Here is an 18,264-nt window from a genome sequence, read left to right on the forward strand (position 1 = left end):
CTTCCTGGCTCTCTTCCCACGAGTTCTCTCCTGACACCTTGCATTCCTGTCATTTTTTTGGTAGGCCCCCCAGCTAAGCCTAGATGTCTTCCCCTGGCTTTCCATCTATTCTGCTGCCCAGGAGGGCAAGGTCCCTCAATAGAGGTCTTCTCCTTCTTGCCACTCAGGCTTCAGACTATTTATGGGTTCTTCTCCACCTTCTGGGCACATCTCCCCAGAGATTGGCTGAAGTTCCATAATCATTCAGGCTGCAGCCTCTGCCCTCTCCCCCCCACTATGTTCTAGAAATCTCTAGGATACAGGGGGAAGTAGCAGAGCAGCATCCTATGCAGGGGCAGACTGACCATTAGAGCACTCGGGCACTGCCCGAGGGCCCGGGGTCAGTAGGGGGCCCCATGAAATGCCCCTGGTACCTTTTTTATAGGCTTTTTTGGGTGTGCCTTGAGGGTGGGCAAGGACACGGGCCCCATGATCCCCTATTGCCCGGGGGCTCCATGAGTTGTCAGTTCGCCCCTGATCCTATGAAAACCTGAGCAGCCCTAACCAATCAAACCCTGCTCCACTGATTACAGTGTAGCCAAACTATATTTACCTAGCAACCTATCTAAACAAAGCCAGTGTTACATTTACATCCTTCTTTGGAGTGCCCTCATCCTATTGTCGGTTGTACAAATCTGTATCAGAGTATGCATTCAGGGGAACATCGGGTAAGAGTGGCCCAGCCTGGAACACTAACATTTGTCTATACATGAAAAAAGCACCTGCACTATTTTTGGGTAATGCAGTGCACCAAAAAGCACATTGTGGGGGGGGGGGGGGTATTTATTATGCAAGTTAGTGACACAGAAGCAAATCAGTCTGTCTCTCATTTTGTAGTCAATGGGACAGATTCCTGTGTATTTACAACCTATTCTCCTGTAATCCTGGGGTCAGCTACAACAGTTTTATTACTGAAGATGACAGATTATTCTTTAAAAAACACAAAATTAAGAAGAAGTCAGTGGCAGGTTTCATTCTGTGGCGAGTGCTGCTTAAGCCCTGGTTCACATATATGCAGTTATTTGAATGGACTCCCGTGCCCCATGACATGCAGGGAAGAAGTCCCTGCATTTTTTCTGAAAACGTAGTCTGCACAGGAACCTCAGTTTCCAGTTCGGTTGCTTTTTCCAATGCGGGCAGTGTACCATTAGAACTAATGGCACCAACCACGGGTCTGCATTTCTCTGTGCGGTTGGTGCATGAATTTCCGTGCACAGATGTGAACCTAGCCTTAGAGTAAGGCTCCTTTAACCCGAGCGATCCGAATAGATCCTCCTGTCAGTTTTTCAGGTGGATCTGATCTGATGGTCCATGTAGCTTTATGGACTTGTGTCTGTTTGCACCCTCTTATCTCCAATCCGATCCAGTTGGAGAAAAAAAAACAGAAGGGGATCCATTCCCCTCCGTCTAGGTGGGTCGGAGGGCAGTTGGGGTATAAACAGCAGGGTCCGTTTATACCCAACTGCACATAGAGCACACTGGGCTCTGTCTGTGTCCACTCTGCATAAACCGAGGAGACAAGGATGTGTCACCCACTCTGCTCCGATTAGCAGGGGATCATTGAGCGGATCCTCTGCTGACCTGAACAGATTCTGCCCCATGTGAAAGGGGCCTAAGGATGAGCTCAGGCATGTTTGGATACTAGTCACTGCGGACCACCAATCATAAGCGGTCATGGCATTATCCACATGTATACAAGTGGTGTGTATATGTGCAGTGGCAGGGCAGGGAATGCTTTGGCCTCTCATGATTCTCGGTTTACAGTGACAGCATCCTGGCCGTTTGGCTCAGGTAAGTTCGGACTAGTATCCGAACGCACCTGAGCTCATAGCCGCTTTAGAGCAGCTGAGGGAGGAATTCGTCAACCAAGCTGTAACCTTGTACTGTACTAAATAATTTGCACAGTCTTCCACTACTTCTGTTTAGCCTCGCCTTGCTGTGGGACATAAACGATAAATGTCTTCTATCGCATTCACATTTATGCATATAAGGTTCTCTGAAATTGAGGTGTGTTTGTTTACACTGTACATGTGCATTGCAATGCTGGTAGGAAGAAATGTTAATACTCCTATACTGTATAACTTGTCATAGAACAATGTGAAAAAAAATGCATAAATGTGCAAGAAAAAAAAATCAGGCAGTGCTAAAATATGGAAGCAAAGGTGCGGTCACAAAGTTTGAGGACTTCAGAGAAGAAAAACTTTGGTGGTTTATTGAAAATAGCAGACTCCTATCTTAAAAGGAGATGGTGATAATGTATCATAAATAAGTGACAAAAATAAGGACGGAATTACAGATTCTTACAAATTACAAATATCATTGCTTTTAGGAAGATGGCTGTGGTTGGACAACACTCCGACAAACTATGTGAACTGGGGCGAGGAGCAACCGGATATCTACTCGACTTTTAACTGTGCATCAATGGATGCAAAAAAAGGAACCTGGAGCCATGCTTACTGCAACTTCCAGAAAGGATATATATGTAAAACCCCAAAAAGTAAGTCATGATTTCCTCCTGTGTGTGCTGTGTGAGGGAAATGGAATTTGGCTCATCCAACCAATCAAATACCTGCAGCAGTGGTGAGTACCACAGAGGTAGCATTTCAACAAGCAGGCTGTCGGAAAGGTAGGTATAGAGCCTTTTATTACGGGAATGTCATTCTTTCCAAGTGACCCTGTGCTGACAGGGTCTCTTTAAAGTGATATTAAACCGTCATGATTAAAATGCCTATAGTGCTGCAGATTTTAGCACGTACCATTGTGCTGTTTCCCTGGTTCGAGTGCTCATATGTCTTCTACCCCTTACAGCGCTCCACTGGAAACACTTTTGCGTGTGCGCTCCCACTGACACTACATCCTACAAACAGTAGCCATTTTCACTAAAGGCAGATGAATCCATCTCCTTTACTTCCTGTTACACATGATCTGAGGGGGGCGGCACTGTTGATGTGGCCTACCAAGGATGCATCTGTGAGGCCAGGGCTAAATCACCAGTGCCTCAGTCAACCAGGAAGTTGAAAAGCAGTAATTACAAGTAAACGCAAAAAAGTTTAACTGATGAATGTAAGTTGATTTCATATCAGCATGTAGAGCTGTATGTCGATGTTATTTTTGCTGAAAGGGGGAAAGGTCCGCTTTTGCACTGCTCATCTCCATGAACCATGCAGTGGTGTCTTTCTTGGCGAATTCTCCCCTTTTCTTTCCTATATGTCAGTAGGATGCCACAACATTCTTATGGCAGCAACAAACATAAAAGAAAAGGAGCCCATAACCCCCTCGTATTGCCATACTGCAGAGGTGTGAGGTGCAGGTTTCTTTGTTTGGTAATGAGTCTTTTAGAGCAGTGGTGTTCAACCACCAGGCCATTGCCTCTCTCCCCCTAGCCTCAAGCTAGAAGTAGATCTCCTTACCTCTCACATTGCCTCACAGCTCCCATAGTGACCCGGGGTGCTCTTTAACCTCTCACATGGCCCCCAGAGGACCCTTTACCCCCGCAGTATCCCCCCAACCTCCCACAGTACCACCCAGCTTTCTACAGGGTCCACTAGCCTCTTTTAGTGCCGCCAGACTTGCCATAGAGCCTCCGGCCCTCCACAATGCCCTTAACCTCAAGTGTCACACGGTGCACCCCAGTCACTGCCAGTCTCCCATAGAGCTCCTGTAAAGTTCCCAGCTTCCTGAAGTGGCCCCCAGCCCCTGTCAGACACCCCTTCCCCTTTGTGTGAATTTAAACTTTTTTTCTACTGTTGGGGCATGGAACGTTTTGGAGAAATTTACTGTTGAGAACCACAAACTGGTTCATCCTCACATATGTGGCACATCAATAATGCTTAGTCAGGTAAACCAAACCCTCATGGAAATTACAATGCACCCCTAATGCATTTCAAAGTGCTTTGTGAGTCAAAGTGTATGCTGTATATACGGAATTTACTAACTAGTTCAATAAAATTAGAAATTGGCAATGACAAGGTCTTGATAACCTTGAATATCATGTGACAGTTGTGCTCGAACGTGGTTCAACACACCATTAATTTTTTTCTTATGAATATTTGGTTTACAATTACATCTAGAAATATTTTCTGTATTTTATCTTTACAGTACCAGAGTCTGCGGAAAACACAACAAATGCAGGTACAGTGAAATGTGTAATCATCAGCATACTGAATTCACTTAAAGCTAAACTCTGGGATAAACAAATGTTCTAAATCTAAATAATACAGAGCAATACTATAGAGCTACTGGATTACTTTTACAGATGGTGGAAGGGGGTCCCACCTTTGCTGAGCACTCCCGTCCCATCAGGGAGCCTGGTAAGGATGCAACCGCCAGTATCTGGTTCGTGGGACACAGTGAGAGGAACTGACGTTGTTCCTCCTACTATGTGTTGTCAGAATCCGGAAGTGACGAGGATTTCATAATTTTCGGTTTCAATTTCAGCCCACAGGACAGATATGGCAACTAATAGACCCCAGTTCTCTCCATAAGGAGGACCTGTCACGGTCCATGTTATTACAAGGGGTGTTGTTAATTCCTTTGGATAGCAATAAAAGCGATTAAAAAAAATTAAAGAATTAAAGAGACTGTTTACAACGCCCCTGCCATCCCTACCCCCCGTGTTCCAAATACCAACATGCATGGTGGTCGCTCACACACGTGTGATTGTACCACACATATGAGGTACTGTCGTGAAGTCAGAGCGAGAGCAATGATTCTGGCTCTGGACCTCCTGTATAGCTCTAAACTGGTAACCTGTAAAGGCTTTTAAACTGTTGTCTATGGAGATTTTTAGGTACTGTAGTTTGGCACCGTTCCATGGGCATACCTAATTTTACAGCATGACATGCTTGGTATCTATTTACTCGGCCCAACATCATCTTTTATATGTTGCCAAAAAATGGGTGTTATATTGTGTTTTTATGCATTAAATCTCATGAATGTGCATTTTCTCAAAAAACTTTGCATTTGAAAAACTGCAAATATTGTGTGATATAAAAATATGCAACACCCACCATTTTATTCTCTAGGGCTTCTGTTTAAAAATATATATAATCTTTTCAAATTCTAAGTAGTTAGTTTTCTAGCAAAAAAAATGTTGTAGGAGAGGAATGTCAGAATTGGCCCAGACTGGATCTGGTTAAATGAAAGTTTTTATGCCCAGAGTTCAGCTTTAAAGCAATTTGTACCATTATCATTGAAAGTGAAAGTAAAAGAAAATCCCTAATTTTGGGTTGTCCTCAGAAAAGTAATAGAGGGGAAATCTTCCAATAGGGACACTAGATCTGAAATAGCTGATCAAATTATGAAACCACGGCATCAGATTTCTCTTCGGAGCAACCTACTACTTCCAGGAATACATAGGGTGCCAGCACATCCTATCTATCCAAAAAAAAGGCTCACAACAGTACAAAAGGAAGAAAAAGAAAAGAGACAACAAAAATACAAAAAGACCCTGAGGGGGTAGGAGGAACCAAAAATGGACATTCATATCGGTATCCTCTTAGGACTCACTCCCACAAGAAGTAACTAATGTATCCAGTGTACTGAATGTTTCAAGCAGGACTTTGTTGACTAAATATTTTTATTGTCTAAAGGTCTTAACTTTTGCCCTCATAAACACTTTAACCACTTGCCGCCCAGCCACCGCATATAAACGGTGGTAGGGCAGCGCTCGTAGGCAAAAGCACGTTTTAAAACGGCTGCCTTCAAAACAGGTAGGGGGCGCGCGCCAGCCCTACCTGTCCCACGGGTGTCAGCAGCGGGTGTCAGCCGACGGGTCACGGCCGGTTTTTACCAGCCGTTTTCCCGCGATTGCCGGTGATCACTAACACAGAGCAGGGCTGCATTGTTTACACACAGCCCTGTTTTGTGTCAGTTCTCTGACAGCTTGTGAGAAGCTGCAGAGTTTCTCTCCCTTGATCAGCTCCCCCCTCCCTCCCCCTGTCCAGTACACACCCCCGCCCCCTAGTAAAACACTCCCCTTACACTGCAAATGCTAAAAATGTTAACCCCTTCCTCCCCAGTTTCATTAGTACAGTTTCAGTGGTTTTTTTTCACTGATCACTGTATTGGTGTCACTGGGGATGTCAGTGACCCCAAGTCAGTTCCCCCCCCAGTGTCAAAATGTCCGCCGCTGTTCCGCAGTCCTGCCATAAGTCGCTGGTCGCCGCCATATGTCGCTGATTGCCGCCAAAAGTCGCTGATCGGCGCCATTATTAGTATAAATAAAAATTAAAAATTCCAGTATCTTTCCCGCCATTTGTAAACGCTATAACTTTCACGTAAACCAATTAATTTACACGTATTGGGATTTTTTTTTACCAAAGACATGTCGCAGAATGCATTTTGGCAGAAATTTATGACTAAATTTGATTTTTGCATTTTTTTTTACTGGACATGTTTTATAGCAAAAAGTCCAAAATATTGTTTTTTTTTCTCAAAATTGTCAGCCTTTTTTTTTATAGCGCAAAAAATAAAAACCGCACAGGCGATCAAATACCACTGAAAGAAAGATCAATTTGTGGGGAAAAAAAGGATGTAAATTTCATTTATGTACCGTATTGCATGACCGCGCAATTGTCCATTAAACTAGCGCAGCGCTGTATAGCAGAAAAATGGCGTAAATTGCAGTATTTATACCATAGTTTGTAGACGCTATAACTTTCACACAAAGCAATAAATATACACTTATTGGGATTTTGTTTTACCAAAAACATGGAGCAGAATACATTTTGGCCTAAATTTATAACCAACTTTGAGTTTACTATATATTTTTTATAGCTGAAAGTAAAAAATATTGTTTTTCTTCACAATTTTGGCCTTTTTTTGTTTATAGCGTGAAAAATAAAAAGCGCACAGGTGATCAAATTACACCGAAAGAAAGCTTTATTTGTGTGAAAAAAAGGACGTAAATTTTGTTTGGGTGCAGCATTGCATGACCGCGCAATTATCAGTTGAATTAGTGCAGCGCCGAGTAGCAAAAAGAGGCCTGGTCATTAAGGGGGGTAAATCCTCAGGTGCTCAAGTGGTTAATCTTTTTGAAACCATAATAGATATAAATTAATGTGTTCACAATATCACCATTAGGAAACATTACTTTGGTACAGATGATGCTTATGCAGATGGTGGTTGTCCTAGAAATTTTCATACAGCTCAGCCTTCTACACCGTTATCCTTTCAGGATGTGCTATTATTGATTTGGAGAAATTAGTTGATGACGGAGGTTTGTCCTCTGATATAGAAATAGTTAAAAACACCTGGGGCACTCATAAAGTGCTGTTTAAAACCTGTTCTGATTTTTATCCTGTTGGTTCTCATTGTGCCGAGATGGAGACATTCCAGGAATTAGTGGAACATGATCTAGTTAAATTAGCCACAAAAGTAAATCTCCACATTGATTTAGACAACCGTACTTCTGGGGAAAGGATGGCTTTACAGGATTTAATGCCTGATACATCTATTGTGATTCGAAATGCTGATAAGAGTGGTATGGTAGTAGTGATGGACACACAGGTATAGACAGAAGAAGCCCTGAGACAACTAGCAGACACCAGGACAAATATAGTACTAAAGAGTGATCCAATCAAAACTTACAAAATGATTTAGAAAAATGTAATTGATGTAGCATCCTCCTAGTCAGCTAGGAGGAGCTAGACCTCTACTGTTAGTGAGGAGGGCTGAGTAACAGCCTGGGTGTGATAGCTAGCAAGGGTCAAATTATGATCAGAGCTGAGAGGCTCTGCAAACCAGCCCTCTGGAATTTCCTCCTGATCTAGAACTTTGGAGAAAGGTCTAGAAGCAATGGATGGATCTGAGGAGTGACTGATCTGCATTTTTGAGGGATTCTGGCCAATCCCCAACAGGAGGCTTGGCAAGGGGCCAGGACACACCTTAAAAGTGAGAGAGCCTGCTCAGCAGGAGAAGAGTTTGGGTGGAAGACAGAGAGAATGTGAGGCTGAAGGCAGAAGCCTAAGAAGGAGCAACGATGGAGAGGGGCTCACGTACAGGTAGTGGAGCTTGGAGGGGAAAAAACTCAGACCCTCGCTGGCCCCCAGTGCGAGGACCACCTGTGCAGCAGGGAAGGAGTGTCCCAGCTAGAAGGCCTGGTAGCAGCCATCAACCCACCAGCTGCACAGGAGAAGGACTGAGTGAGTAAGCCTGCACCCCCTGAGCCAGGTAAAGGAAGGAGCACTCTGGTGGGAACCAGATTCGCCAGCCAACGGGACTGTCTTATTTTTTAAAGTGACAGGCACTGGATCCCCTACCCAGATATTTTTGTAAAGAAGTCTCAGAGACTTGTAAATAGCCCAAAGAAGTTGTCCTCGGTTTCTCGTTTCCATTGGGCATCCCATACACCTCTTACCCCATCCAAGTTGAAATTCCCCTAATAAATTCCAAAAAACCCAAGCTCAAGGACTGGTTACTGACTCCTGGATGCAGGTCTGTGAGAGATACGTGTTCCCTGGCTGTGCAAGACTATAGGGGGACCCAAAACTTTTGAAACTCCTAAGGGGATAGTACTACATTGAAAAGGGAGTGTATTTAGTCTCAAAGAAGCACAGACTATCATTCCGGAACATCCTATTTTACCAACTTTTTACCATCTTCCTAAGCCCCATACGGGCCTGGATCCTCTTTTAGGTCGTCCAATAGTTACTGGCATCGGATCTCTGAATGAGAGAGTTGGCCAGTGGGTAGATGAACAATTACAGCCATTAGTCAACAGTCTGCTGGCGTACTTGAGAGATACTAGTCACCTATTAGTTAATGAATAATGTAATATGTGAAGAGGAGTTCATTTGGCTGATATGTGATGTGGCAAGCCTATACTCCTCGATCCCACATGACTTGGCATGCAGAGCAGTGGCTTTTTATTTGCATACTTACACTGATCTGTCCCCTGAACATTGTGACTTTATTGTGGAGGTATTAGATTATCTATTACAGTACAATTATTTTATTTTTGACAGCGTGTACTATCTGCAGAGGTATGGAGCCACGATGGGGGCTAAGTTCATGCCCTCACTCACCAACCTGTTCATGGGTTGGTGGGAACAGTCCCAAATCTTTGGAAATGGAAATCTGTTTAGGAGCCATATTAAAGTTTATTATAGGTACATTGATACCTGCTGCTCATCTGCAATGGCAAAGAACTGCAATTAGATTCATTTCTAGAGTATGGTAATAACAACAGTTGTAATCTGTCCTTCACTGGACAATCACATACAGTTACAAGAAAAAGTATGTGAACCCCTTGGGATTACGTGGAGTTTTGCATGAATTGGGCATAAAATGTGCTCTGAACGTCATCTAAGTCACAACAATAGAAGAACACAGTCTGCTGAACATAATACTACACAAACATTAGATGTTGCCATGGTTTAATTGCACATAACATGTAAACATTCACAGTGCAGGGAGGAAAAAGTATGTGAACCTTTGGACGTAATAACTGGTTGACCCTCCTTTGGCAGCAATAACCTCAACCAAATGTTTCCTGTAGTTGCAGATCAGACCTGCACAACGATCAGGAGTAATTTTGGACCACTCCTCTTCACAAAACTGTTTCAGTGTAGCAATATTCTTGGGATGTCTGGTGTGAATCGCTCTCTTAAGGTCATGCCACAGCATTTCAATCGGGTTGAGGTCAGGACTCTGACTGGGCCACTCCAGATGGCGTATTCTGTGCTGTTGCAGCCATTGTTTTGTTGAATTACTTGTATGCTTTGGGTCATTGTCCTGTTGCATCACCCATCCTCTGCAGATTTTGAATGTGATTCACATTTTGAGAGAAGGTACCCTAAATGGTCCCTTGATAGGATTTATTTATTCAATTGCTAAAAATAGAGAAAGGTATGAGATGCTTAAGGGTAAAAAGAAAAAGCAATCAGATAGGTACAATTCTCCTTCACTGGTGTTGTCCTACAGTTTAGAATTCAGACAGGTGGATAACATTATTAACAGATATTTACCTATTTTATACAATGATCACACCTGTTCTGAAATTCTTAGCCAGGGTATCAACATTATTCTTAGAAGGGCACCTTCCTTAGGCAAAGTTTTATCTCCCAGTTTCTTTAATCCTACACCATCTCAGTCAACCACCTGGCTTCAGTTTAAAGGAAACTTTAAATGTGGTGCCTTGGAATGTATGTCATGTTCCCACATAATTATTGGGGATTGTTTCCGTTCCACCCATAATGGTAAAACATTCAAAATAAAGCATTTCTTTAACTTTAACACCAAACATGTGATCTGTTTGATCACTTGTAGTGTATGTCACATACAATATATGGGATGGACTAGTAGGAAACCAAAAGACAGATTTAGTGAACATTTAAGTGATGTGAGAAACAATCGTTCAACTAATTTAGCCAAATATTTTAACTTCAAGCATGCAGGTGATTGTACAGCAATTGTTTTTCAGGTGATAGAAAAAGTCAAAATTCCAGTACAAGGGGGAGATGCTTTTCATCTCTAATGCAAGAGAAATGTGTTCTGGATTTTTTTTTTGCAGTCTCGCATCCCACGGTGGTTGAATGAATGGGATGTCACTCATTTTTACGATTAGAACCTTGATATGATGTAATTTTGTTATCTTGTTGCTTTGGCAAAATAAGTATTTTTCTTTTTGGCACGTTCACTTCTCTTTTTGCATAGATATATTTTGAGAACCTGTGTCATACTGTGTATAAACTCTTGAATTTGTTTGTGGGTATACACATCAATCTAGAAACTTAATTTATTTGAATATGAAATAGATGTGAATACTGGATATCTTTGGTGCAGTTCCTTTTCCCTTTGTTTATGGATATGTACAGGTATTTCACTGTTAGTTGTAACCGATTAAGTGTTTTTTTGTTTTTTATTGATTTGCTTGTAACGTGTAGCACTACCCCATTAGGAGTCGCTGACAATTTGGTCCTGCACAGCCAGGCAACAAGGATTTCCTTCCAGATATGCACTTCAGAGACAGCAAACAGTCCTTGAATTTGTTTTTTTTTAATTTTATTAGGGGATTTGAACTTGGATGGGGTAAGGGATGTATGGGATACTCAAGGGATACTGCAACTGAGGGAAAACTCCTTAGCAACCATGTACAAGTCCATAGAAGGGTTTCTATTCTTGGAGAGCTCTCCAGCCTCTCCTGGTATACCACCCCAAACCACAGATAGTCCTGTTCTATCAAGCTGTCTGGCGGGATCCCTGGTCAAGGGGGTCCAGTGCCTTTCACTTTAAGATGAAAAAGTCCTGGGTAAGGAGCTAATCAGGTTTCCCATCAGAGTGCTCTTTTCCCCTTAGCAGGCCCAGGGGTGTAGGACTACTCACTCAGTCTCTTTTCTGTGCACTGGTGTAGGTAGATGGCTGCCTTCAGGCCTTCTGCTGGGCTGGCTCCTTTCCTGGCTCCACAGGTGGTTCTTGCTTGCTGAGCGATCCTCCTGTCCAAGCCTGTAGGTAGGCCCCTTCCCAGGCTCCTGCATCTCAGCCTTCTTCACATCGTCCACTCGAACTCTGCTGCTCTGGTCCCATGCCAAGCCTCCTGCTTGGGGATTAGCCAGAGTCTCTTAAGTATGCAGACCAGCCCCTCCTCACTCCTGCCCACTGCTTATATTATCTTCTCCAAAATTCTAGGGTAGGGGGAGGTATCAAGGAACTGATCTTCAGCCCTGACCCAAATTTGACCCAGCTTACTATGCTCCCTAGCTGCTATTCAGCCTTCTAACTGAAAAAATAATTACCTAGATACCTCTAGCTAGCTAGGAGGGTGCTACACATATCTATGAGAAGGAGGGGAGATCACCAATTGGAATCAGCTGGGTACTTACCATTTAGGCTGTTTTCTGAATTCAATAGTGACTAAGCACATGTTTGTGTGAAACGCGTTGTCGTGGAGCTGTCATGTCTAATTGCATTTCTTTTGAAGACTCCAATATACAAAGTTTTAACTGCTACACCGTTGAAGTGCGGCCAACCAATTTTTTAGTTCACATTTGCCTTGTGAAACAGGCTGCAAGGGGGACACTGCGGGATCATGGGAGAAGTGATTGGCTGTTTTTTAAGTCAGCAGCCAAATTTTTTTGTAGCTGCTGACTTTCATTTTTTTACATTTTCTCTGAAACTCTGCTTTAATTTGCAGGGATTTCCTTTCACTTCCTGTTTTGTCTGTGGGACAAGAAGTGATGGGAAAGCTCCCCAATGGGACGCAGATGGAAAAAAAATAAACTGACAGGGGATATAACCCTCCCTTTACCCTATCCAAAATACAAAAAAGAGTTTCACCTTTAGTTCTACTTTAAGTTGAACGTCTACCACCACTATACCGATAGGCACTCCACCTGCAGTCTTGTGAAGGAGAACTTAACTCTTTGTTGAATCATCCTATCCTGAAGTTAATTTAGTGAACACAATCTATTTGTTAGAAAATGTCAACACAACTTGAAAACAACCTGCTGTGAACTGGAATTGATGTTTAATGTCACTGTACCACTTTATAACATTTTTCCTTTATTGTGCCTTCACTCACAGAGAAGCACACGGAAGAACAGAACAAGCCAACACATGGTGTCGCTGGAGCCGTGGCTATACTCGTCATAGCAGTTGTTGCTGGAACAGCCATTGCAGTCTACCTAGCGTACAAAAAGAAGAACAATAGGGCCCCTCCCCCAGGAGTCAACTTTGACAACTCATTATACTACAGCAGCAACCAGGATGCCACAACCCAGGACACCAATATACTCGTAAACAACATGGAGCAATTATAACACAGTATTTCTCATTGCCACTGCTGGGAAATGTGTTGAGACTCTAAATATGGGACTTGCATTCATTATTCAGTGAAATACTGTGGAGCGTAGCTCTATCTTTTGTCTTCCTTCTACCATATGGATATGGAATAAAACTATTGGTAATTTTTATTTTAATGTTTCTGTAGGTACCAGTAAGGCTGGCCATACATTATACAATTTTCTTGAGATTTTTGCTTTAGATTTACCAAAAACCATATAATAGGAGGTCAAACCTAACAACACTTTCAATTGTATCCAATTAGGTAGGCTCTTGTACTACATAGTTGAAGGTAAATCTAAAGGAAATTGAGCAGAAATGGGACAGGAATTTGTACAGTGTATGGCCAGCCTAAGCTGGTTCATCTGAAGGTTTATTTCTCAGGGAGATTCCCGGTGTGACATTTTCACAGTAGGATGAGTCTTCTCTCCCACCCACAAAGCCAAAAGCAATGGTGTCATTATGGTAGGTAGATTCCTCAATTATTTATTTACTTACACAAGATTCTACCAGGAAATGTGACACCTTAAGACTGCATTGACACTACAGTAGCACATGAACACGTGAAAAACTGTGTGATTTTGCAATTGATTTCAAATTGATTTGATCTCATGTAGAGCTTGCCATGCCATTCATTATTAATAGCACCCAAAACACAGCAGGCAAGGCACACAATTTTACATTTGGCAAATATCACACAGCACGCTACATAGTGTGAATATTGGCTAATTTAGCTTTGTTCTGGCAATCAGACTGAACTGGGGTTCAATGGAGTCACTATGGAAGTCTCTAAGAAATAAAAGAATCCAGCACATCATTCTACCTACCCATCTAAAAATATTCTAGCTTGTTGACTTATACAAATATAATGCTGCCCTATGGTGGACCATGCCTATGCAATGTGCAGCAAGGCCGCTTGTAGTCTTCACTGGTGACAACACAGGAAACAATTAGGAGACAGGGAAAGAGCATTGTCACCTCAAAAGAAGAATATTCTAGTGAATGCTGTAGATTTAAATAGTTTTAAAACAAAAAAACATTAACATGGTACAGATTAAATAAGATTTTAGTTTTTGGTTTTCATCTGCTTTAATCATACATTAACAGATATGTTTTTATAATTGTAGTATTATTGAAGTATAATTGTACAGTGTCTGTGAAGGTTCTCATTTATCTAGGTCATGGTAGCAGTTAGTCACATTCATCTGGACTTGTTCTATAATGTTGAAGAGGTTTTACCACTCATCTAAGCTGAGGAAGCTACCTGGATGCTGAGCAGAATTTCTTCAACATTAGAGAACAAACAAAATGCAAGTTAGCTCATCTCATCTAGGTACGAATTAAATATTTTGGGCTTAGTCACACATGAGTCTAGAGGGGCAGTAAAAGCAGGCTGTTGAGTTGCAGGTTTACAACTTTTGGCCACTCACCTAAACAAGAACACGCAAACGGTCAGGGCTATAGACATGCTGTTTTCACTGCAAAAAATTAAACCCCCTATTATGCTCAGCAGGCAGTATTCCCCTGAAGCAGGGGCAGACTGACCATTTGGAAACTCGGGCACTGCCCAAGGGCCCTGGGTCAGTAGGGGGCCCCACGAGATGCCCCTGGTACCTTTTTCATAGGCTTTTATGAGTTTGGGCAAGGACACAGGGGCCCCATGATCCCCTATTGCCCGGGGGCCCCATGAGTTGTCAGTCCGCCACTGCCCTGAATGCAACCCATTCAAGGTAATAGGGCTGCAGCACAACCACCCAAGAACATAGTTACATAGTTAACTCAACCCCTCCTCTTAGACTGTAAACTCTAACGAGCCGGGCCCTCTGTTTCCTCTTGTACCAAATTGTATTGTAACTGTAATGTTTACCTTCATTTAGTAAAGCACTGCGCAAACTGTTGGCTCTATATAAATCCTGTATAATAATAATAATAGTCTGGCTGAAAAAAGACCAAAGTCCATCCAGTTCAACCATTAAAAGAAAAAAAAGAAAAGTTATAATCCTACACCCACAGTTGATCCAGAGGAAGGCAAAAAAAACCCCCAGCAAAGCATGATCCAATTTGCTCCTGCAGGGGGAAAAAATTCCTTCCTGCTCCCCCGAGAGGCAATTGGATATTCCCTGGATCAACTTTACCTATAAACGTTTTTATCCAGTTTTTTTCTGTGTATCTAGGAAAGAATCCAGGCTTTTTTTTAAAGCAATTCCCTGAGCTGGCCAGAACCAACACTTGAGGGAGTCTATTCCACATTTTCACAGCTCTTACTTTGAAGAAACCTTTCCGTATTTGGAGATTAAATTTCTTTTCCTCCAGACATAAACCATGTGCAGGTTAAAACGTGTGGGTTAAAACAGTCGGTGAGAAGGCCTCCAAACCGCCTGTCAACCACGGTGGATCGCTTTTCAGAGGGGCAGCAAGCTCTGCCACACATCTGAATAAGCCCTTAACTAGTACAAGCTGGAAACACTCAGCTGCATAAATGTTTTAGTTTATTAAATTAAACATAAATTAAGCAGATAGAGTTAGGGACCTTTAGATTGTAAGCTCCTTGGGGACAGGGACTGTTGTGAATGTAATGTACAATCTCTAAAACTATATAACACACAGACAATTATAAAGATCTGACAGAAGTTCAAAGCCTGCATAAATCCTACTTTTATTTTTTACTGTCATGCCTTATAATTTACTACTGGGGAGGGGGACATTAAAGCAAACCTGTTGCTTGATGCATGCGCAAAACATATTTGCTTAAAAGAAAACCATTCACTTCTTTAGCTGTGAATGTAATCAGCTTCATGAAATCTTGTGTGGGTCTTAATGTTTTAAAAGCATTGTTTCTTCATATAGAGTGTGAAAATGTAAGTATGGGGAGGCAGCCATATACTGTATGTCTCTTATGTGTGCAGTGTACAGGCCTCAAGGGGGATCGGGCCCACTCTGTACTCACTGCACACTGGATTTGATTCATGGCTGCAATGCCGTACTTTGTGCTGCAGAAGCATGTGCCAATTGCAATGGCAGCTCAAAGGAGATCAATGTTTGGTAGCACTGCACCTGCTCTCTGAATGGGAAGGGTGCATTGCCTACAAAACATTAGTTATTATTATACAGTATTTATAAAGCGCCAATGGTTCGCTCAGCGCTGTACATTACAAAGGGGGACAGAACATGTGACAGAACAATACCAATACAATGCAAAACATGAGGGGATTGAGGGCCCTGCACTTTCGAGCTTACAATCTAGGAGGGAGGGGATAGTGGTACAGAAGGAGATAGCTGTGGGGGATGGAGTGGTACGAGGAGTGGAGGAGGTCGGCAAGTTAGCAGGGGGTGGGGTAGGCTTCCCTGAAGAGATGGATTTTCAGGGTGCGCCTAAAGGAGAGGAGAGTAGGTGATAATCTGATGGGTTGGGGCAGGGAGTTCCAGAGGATGGGTGACACCCTGGAGAAGTCCTGGAGGCGGGTATGGGAGGAGGAGACCAGGGAACTAGAGAGAAGGAGGTCTTGTGAGGAGCGGAGTGTGCGTGCTGGGCGGTTACCAAGTGTTTCGGATTCTGCTTGACGGTCTCAGGATTGTAGCACTCTGCGGAAGGGGGTTCTGATCTTTGGCATAGTGTTCATGTAATACCAACAATTTTGGGCTTATTTTATCCCATCAACACTTATTCAATGGGGCTTATTTTATCCCACTGACACCGATAATATGGGGCTTATTTGATCCCATTGACAGCAACATTTTGTACATTGCGCTGTACATTTCTCATTCCACACCGCCTCATTTTGTACACTGCACTGTATGACCCTCAACCCTATTCTGCACCTCCTCTTTCTATGTGCTGTGCTGTAGATTCCCTGTTCTGCACTAACCTGTTCTGTACACTGCGCTGTAAATACCCTATTCTACACCCCCTCATCCTGTACGCTATGCTGTACACTATCTATTCCACACTGCCTTATTCTATACTATACAAGTAGTCTCATACTCTATTTAACCATACCTACTTTAAGCCAAGCCCAATATACAGAGCAATGCAAACCACAGCCACATTACTCTATGCGCGCCATGTTTTCCTTTTCTCGAACCAGGAGGCCCAACTTAAAAACTTTCACACAGGCCCACTGTATTCAGAAAATGAACTTGCTCTGCTTCCTTCTTGGAAGTTCTGTACAATAACTATGCTTTGCTGCTTGTATGGCTTTGTCTATTGGTCAGCCAGTCTATTAAGGTACCCATGAAAGAGATGGCAGAGGCTGCCATCATTCCTCCAAATACAAATGTTCAGCTTGTGCTAAATCCTTATATTAATAATGTTCTTTATTGTAGAGAAAGAGGAAACGGAATAAGCTTATTTAAGTAAAGTGTATATGTTATTTTAACTCAATGCCTTATTTTATCTTGTCCAAAAACAAATATCCTATTCATATTTTTTCACAAAATGAGAATCTTACTGTTGAAAGCCTTACTTTGTCGTCAATTTTCTTGAAAGGTGTTTTGCTATCACCATCTCAAATATCTAATTTTCCAGCTGTTAAGAAACACCCCACTGAAACTCACTTGTATTGCCTACTCAGAGCTAGAGGTATTTCAGCAATAACATATGCAATAACCTCTGTGACCTAATGTGCTACTGGTATTCTATCCAGGAGCAGGAGGTGGTGGTTCACCAGTAGGCTCATGTAAGATGAGATTTAAAAGTTAAGTGATGTGTGGCCAACTTATGAGAGTGCTGTCCTATGGCAAGTCCATAGCCCTGTGTGAGTTGCAACTTACTCAGTCTAAGCAACTGAATGAAGCACTGGAGGATGGGATGGTGGAAAGGAAGGTCAATATATAAGTCTCTTGAGGTCAACCTTAATATAAACCTGTGGCTTTGCCTTGCATGGGCAAAAGCCATTTATTTGTCTGCTTACAAGCATGAAAAATAGTGTTTTCTGTATGCTTACAGAATGTGTAAACTGTGGGACAACACCATCAAATTATACAGCACAATGTCTCCTACTCTCCGACACTGATGAAATCAATATGTAGACTTATAAATGAAGTTCCTATTTAGCAAGTACAAATAAGAAGTTTCTTGTCCATAAAAGCTCTTAGAAGTTTGTGCAATTGCTTTGAAGACTTTGGCCCAGTCGGCCTGAAAGATGTTGGATGAGTGATCTATTTCATAATTGTTTAGCTTGTTATCTTTCATTGTACTGATCATTTGTAAATAAAGAAATGTTATGAAAACTTTGAATTTTGAAGTGACCTTACCAAATAATTTCAAGGGAATCCCATGGAATTGTAAACAACCAGCAGGATGTATTGAATAAGTGCTACAATTAGGCATCTTTAAGGTTTTCCATTGCTGGAGTAAATTAGATAAATCTATGTACTAGTTGTGAAACAGTAATATACGAGCGCTGAGTATAGTGTAAAACATCAAGCAAAATAAGCAGCCAGCAA

The 18,264-nt window shown here is 42.3% G+C and overlaps 1 protein-coding gene across 1 annotated transcript in view; it reads left to right on the forward strand.

Annotated features, from left to right (window-relative positions):
• LOC149449091 (macrophage mannose receptor 1-like) overlaps positions 1 to 18,055 on the forward strand; it is a 164,558-nt gene extending 146,503 nt beyond the window's left edge. Inside the window, exons 28-30 of the mRNA XM_089693713.1 lie at positions 2,369 to 2,536; positions 4,138 to 4,170; positions 12,562 to 18,055. Of these exons, the coding sequence (XP_089549839.1) occupies positions 2,369 to 2,536; positions 4,138 to 4,170; positions 12,562 to 12,797 (437 nt within the window). The 3' untranslated portion in view covers positions 12,798 to 18,055. The remainder of the gene's footprint in view (positions 1 to 2,368; positions 2,537 to 4,137; positions 4,171 to 12,561) is intronic.
• The last annotated feature ends 209 nt before the right edge of the window (positions 18,056 to 18,264 follow it).

Source organism: Staurois parvus, unplaced genomic scaffold, assembly GCF_062004578.1.
Source record: "Staurois parvus isolate SC_StPar_1 unplaced genomic scaffold, SC_StPar_1.0 ptg000636l, whole genome shotgun sequence".
In the NCBI taxonomy this organism is placed as follows: Eukaryota; Metazoa; Chordata; class Amphibia; order Anura; family Ranidae; genus Staurois; species Staurois parvus.